We start from the raw sequence: 5,545 nt of genomic DNA, 5'->3' as shown, positions 1-5,545 counted from the left end.
CCGCCGAAGTTTACGCAATTGTGAACGATCTCGCGCGCCTGCACGAATGGGCAACCCATCATACTGACCTGTATGATACAACGCCCTGTACAACGGCTCGAAAGTGGAAATTCGTTGTGAGCACGAGTAAAAGTCGCACGATAGTGTGTAATAAGCTGCTCAATATTATCACTATCCTAAGTGGAGGAATGATAAAGGTCACACAGAATATTAGAGATCGAAGCATACAAATGAAAAAAATGTAAATAAAAAAGAAACAGATAAATAAGACGAAAATGTATTTCCTCTACGATTTTCTCTAAGGAAAGCGATGTATTGAAGTCGTTAGAGATTAATTGCAGAGTTCTTCTCTAAAGAAAATGAAATGCTTTATTTACGCAAAAAGTTTAATGTAAAAATATTATGGTCATTGTTTTTTTTTTCTTTAAGAAATTGTCAACCATCCATATAGATATTCCGTATCGCAGTGTAATTCGTTGTTTCGCAAGTAGAGCTGAACAGACAAATTCGAGAATGTATGTACATGAAAAATCAGGAGACGCGGTAGTGGCTCCGGCCATGTTCAAAAAGAGACACTACAAGTCTCTTATCCTGTACCACCAAAGTCCATTTTTGGAGATTGCATAACTAATAAAATATAAAAAATTTTGAATAGAAATATATATAATTTTTCTTGGATGTAAAATTAGTATTGACCTGGATTAATATCATACTGTTAGTTATGCGATGATAGTATTGCATTCTGTGCACATGCTCTCATTCCCCCCCCCCCCCTCTCTCTTTCTCTCGCTATTTTATTGGAAGATAAGCTCTTATAATATTTGCGAGTTTTGAAAAGAAAAATATCAGAAGCAAATCGTTTTCATAAATAATACTTCACACACACGCACTCACTCACTCGACGTTTCCAGGAATACTGTCGAAACATAATGACAGCCAATAATTTTACTTTGTCGTAAAAGATAGATTGGACGATGAGGAATGTTGCATAATTTTAACAGATTTAACAAAACATCAAGAGGAATGTCAAATACTTTCGAGTGCCGCAATTGGTCTAACTTGCGTGATGATTTCTATCTCACGAAAGATCGATTAACGAGCATCCTTCATGACCGTTTTGTATAGTTATTAGATAAATTGTTCCTTACATCCTAATATTGCTACACTTTGTTCTTCATGTTAGTCTCTTAAGTTCTTTTCTGAAATACTGCTTTACCATCCACGAATACTCGCGCGAGATGCAAAAGGGTCAATTAAACTTAAAAGTTTTAAAAGAAACATTTTGTGTAAATTTCGCATCTTAATGATAACGATTTAATTATTACTTAGCGTTGTGGCGATTAACAGATTTATATAGAATGAGACATTTAAGATGTCAATTCTCGACTGATTACATGTAACACCTTGCGACTTGAAATTGATTTGTTCCTAAAAAAGAGTCGATATTTCTTAAATTTATAAAATAATTTGATTGATCGCAGAAATTGCGAAATAATATACGTTATTTGACGAATCGCGGAATGATAAAAATTTATTGAAATATTTTTGTAAGAATTTTGTTTCTTGATGCTCGTTGGAATTCTTCATATTTAATGTAAAATAAATATTAAATTTTGCGGCAATATGCGAAGATTTATATTACAATATCACTTTCATATGTGCAATAAACACACACACACACATATTGATAATTACAGCATAAATCTTGTAAGTTGTCCATGATTTATTTTATCTCTATGTGAATCCGAAATACATCTCAAAGTAGCAATTAATCCATTAATAGATAAAAACCAATGCTAATTAGTTCCATAAAAAATATGTATACATATATAAGTGATGAATATTATATATTTACAATAAACATCTTGAATGGCTCACTCTATATTAGTAGCTCTTATAAGATCGAACTTAATAGACAATTCTTTCTAAGTATTACTAATTAAACAAAAAAAATTCTTAATCATACTTAAAAAGTTAGCAAAAACTAAATTTAGTTTCTTATCAATGAAACATTGATAAATTGCATAAGATTCTATTTTCCTTAAAAATCGTCAATGAAATAAATGGAGACATTTCGATAGGAATCTTTCATCGTGGTTGCATTATACGTATCGTATAACGTGTTTATTCTACGCTCTATACAAGTAGAGCCTTCGTTTGTATCCTAAGAGCTTTTGTTTGAGTTTTACAGTATGATAGAGGCTGCTGTTCGAGTACTACGAGAAATAGAACTCTTTGCAAAATTCGAATTCCATGCAAAATATAGGAAAGTTAAACTAAAGCCGTCTATACGTGAGAGAGAGAGAGAGAGAGAGAGAGAGAGAGAGAGAGACGCATCATATATAAATATAAATCTTTCGTTATATTTGCATTCTTCATTTTTGTCATTTATTCGCACATACACACGCGCATATGTTCCCGTTCATGCGAACACGGTTTTCTCTTCTTTTTTTCTATTTTTTGTTCTATTTTCTATCTATCTTTGTTACTTTGTCGTACTTCGTTAAGTGCATAATGGCGTAAGTGTAAATCAGATACAGTGATACAATTTAAATATATATCAGAATCTTTCGCTGCCGAGAGATAAATATATAAAACTAACACATACAATAATCATGTTGCCCGGCCATCTGTCCATCTCCTCTTTATATACATTCGCAAGCTACCCTCGCGAAATAATCCGTGTCTCTCAGAAGCTTATTTAGTACTCGCGAGAGTTATCCTATGCCATACTAGTATCAACAAATTATATCAGTTATTTTATAATAAAATTATGTTGGTCCGGAAGTATGCAGGAATATTCAACGCGTCACGTACGAAAATGATTAGACAGTTCTTTTCTTATTGCGACTAAAATACATTCGCAACATTATGTTGCATTATTGGTCCTTTTCTTCACAGAACACACAACATTTTTGGTCAAAGAGCTATACAAAATTTCGTTTGTACTTAAACGTTGTGTGGAGAATCGCTGCCGGCTAATCGAATTCATTCTACGAGGCAAAGTAAGCCCTGTGTGGTATCATTAGTAATAAAATTAATTATAATGTATCGCTTGCGAAACTACAACTGTAAGCAGTATGTATATTTCTCCGTATGTTTCTTCATTCTACAGAAAATGCACCACAAAGTATCTAGGACGTTCGGGAAAATATCAGGCAGAAATTCAGTAATCTTAATCATTACGTATAATATAGCGAATAGAAAAAATATGAATGTAAGCTTTGTTATCATGTTAGCAGCGTGATCAACGTTATCTTTTGGCCAAATTATATAAAATTTAAAAAGATTATCTTTTCACATATATCGTGCCGCGGTTATGCAGTTTACAATCGTGACTTTCGTCCAATCGCCCTAGATATTTCAAAAAATATTTCATCTATCTTAATTGCTAAAGCCTGAAAATAAAAATACAACATTTTTTAGGTCCTATTGTTATTAGTGTTATTGCCGCTAATGGTGGTGTTATTGTTATTATTGTTATTATTGGAATTAAGTGGACTGCTGATGTTATCAATTTCACGCTGAGCGCGCGAGATCTTCACTTTATCTCGCGGTGTGCCATCCTCGCCAGTTTCCATCGCGAACATTTTCATTTTCTCCTTAAAGCTGAGTTTTTCCGGCACCGCGCCAATCTGCGAGTTTTGCTGCTGTTTTTGCTTTTCCGCCAGTCGCTTTTGTCTCGGGTCTCTGGAACAGTAAAGTGTTTTTTAGCACACTTGCGTCAAAAGTTTATTCGGTAGTTCTTTAAACTTGTGAGTGTGTATGCACGCGCGCGCGCGTATGTGCGACAAAAACTTACTTATAGACTTCTTGAGCTCCGATTACACCAGGGGTGGCGCCAGTAAACGAAGTCCCGGATCCTTCCGGTGTCTTGGCAGAGGCTAATAAATTCTCTGCGTCGTTGATAAAATTCTGGAATATAATTAAATAATAGAGTATACGTATATTAATATGTAGTAAATACATTGAATGAATGCAAAAATTCGTGCCGGATTTTTTAAATTTAAAGTCATTTAATTATCTGACGTTCAAAAGTCTTTATTTAATTGACTATTTCACAAACCGTAATTTTAATTTAGTTAATGTCCGTTTTTGGGTCAATACATTTAAGTACTGTACTCGGGATTGAACAAGGTTGCGCGGTTTAGCCAAACAAATACCGAATTTTATATTTTAAGTATCGAGGATCACCTCTTTTAATTATTTTATCGTTTGAATAATTAATTTGGTATTGTAAATATACTATATTGTAAATATGTAATAATTAATTTGGTAAGTCAGAAATCTAATCGGAGAAAGAAGGAAGGATTTCATAACGTAAAACGCATGACGTGTCCGAGTTGGAAGGCTCTGGTTTATGTTTAAAAATAAACTTTAATTAGAAATTTAATTCTTTTAATCTGTACTTATCGTCCTTTTAAGCCCCTTTGGGGGGGGGGGCATTCAAAACTATTCCCAAACTAGTACTTATCATTCGAAAGGATGTCTCGACTATTACCGCACTCTTCGTCAGCGACAGTTAAACATCGCAGATCCGTCGCTACTCTCTTCGTCAACGACAAATTAATAAGTTCAGATTGGGATCAAGATATGGATTAATTTTTATTGATAAGAATTAAAAGTCAAATCAACCAATCAACTATAATTTAAAATAATTAAAGGTAAAATAAATTTACCTTTAATAATTACTTCCGCAAGTCAGGCGGATTCGGTTTACTCGAGTGAACCGACAGTTTGGTTCAAGATTTGTCAATTGCCATATAGTTTGATTTGTTTGTCGTCACCAGTTAAATCCAAAGTTTTATTTATTGCTACACAAGTTTTACCAGAATCGTGTTGGGATTATTCTTTACTAACTTGAACGACTAATTATTCGGTCCTTATATATTTAAGTGGCAACAACCTCCCGCGTGGGCTTTTCACCACTTCCTACTTAGGAATGTTACGTAAAAAAGGTGACAGAAGATTTTTACCCTCGTGAAATCAAGTCTAAAATCAATATTATAATGACAACCGGTGCTGACGACACCATCGTTATCTCTCGACGTAATATGAGTTGCTATTAAGTCTTTTTATCACTTGAAACTCTTCGTCTTGTTAATTTTCAATTATTGCATTTCAGATCTCATCATGAATTGTTAATTTATATTATTAATTTAGAAAACAATATAAAGAATATACAGGGCACATAAAAATTTAAAAAATTATAAAACGTGAAAATTACGATAAAAATATAATGATCTGCAAATAATTAATATAAAAAATAAATACATATTACATGTTTCGGTTTCACGATTGAGCCCTCTTTAGATATTCGATAAAATTTATATAAACGCAGTCGCAGAGATGGATAATGTTATAAGTATTACTGATGACCAGTAGATGGTTTTACAAAGAAACAGAAATTGCTCACAAGCGGTCAGTGTTTGTCTGTCTTGACAGTTACATATTTTTACCTCAGGACGAATGTTATACACACATGCACGCACGCACGCACTCATGCACACATATACAGGATCATCGAAAAGTATCGGACCCCCCT

General features: G+C 33.4%; 1 protein-coding gene across 7 annotated transcripts in view; it reads right to left on the bottom strand.

The window, feature by feature from the left end:
* Positions 1-3,234: 3,234 nt before the first annotated feature.
* The window catches only part of cno (adherens junction formation factor afadin), a 149,590-nt gene continuing 147,279 nt past the window's right edge, over positions 3,235-5,545 (bottom strand). For all 7 annotated transcript variants that reach the window (XM_018504750.1, XM_018504743.1, XM_018504744.1 and 4 more), the window contains 2 exons: positions 3,803-3,915; positions 3,235-3,690 (listed from right to left, as the gene is read on the bottom strand). In XM_018504750.1, coding sequence (XP_018360252.1) covers positions 3,423-3,690; positions 3,803-3,915 — 381 coding nt within the window. In that variant the 3' untranslated portion in view covers positions 3,235-3,422. The remainder of the gene's footprint in view (positions 3,691-3,802; positions 3,916-5,545) is intronic.

This window comes from Trachymyrmex cornetzi, unplaced genomic scaffold, assembly GCF_001594075.2.
Source record: "Trachymyrmex cornetzi isolate Tcor2-1 unplaced genomic scaffold, Tcor1.1 scaffold181, whole genome shotgun sequence".
NCBI classification, from domain to species: Eukaryota; Metazoa; Arthropoda; class Insecta; order Hymenoptera; family Formicidae; genus Trachymyrmex; species Trachymyrmex cornetzi.
The sequence above is the reverse complement of the archived record's forward strand: the minus strand, read 5'-3'. Positions and strand labels throughout refer to the sequence as shown.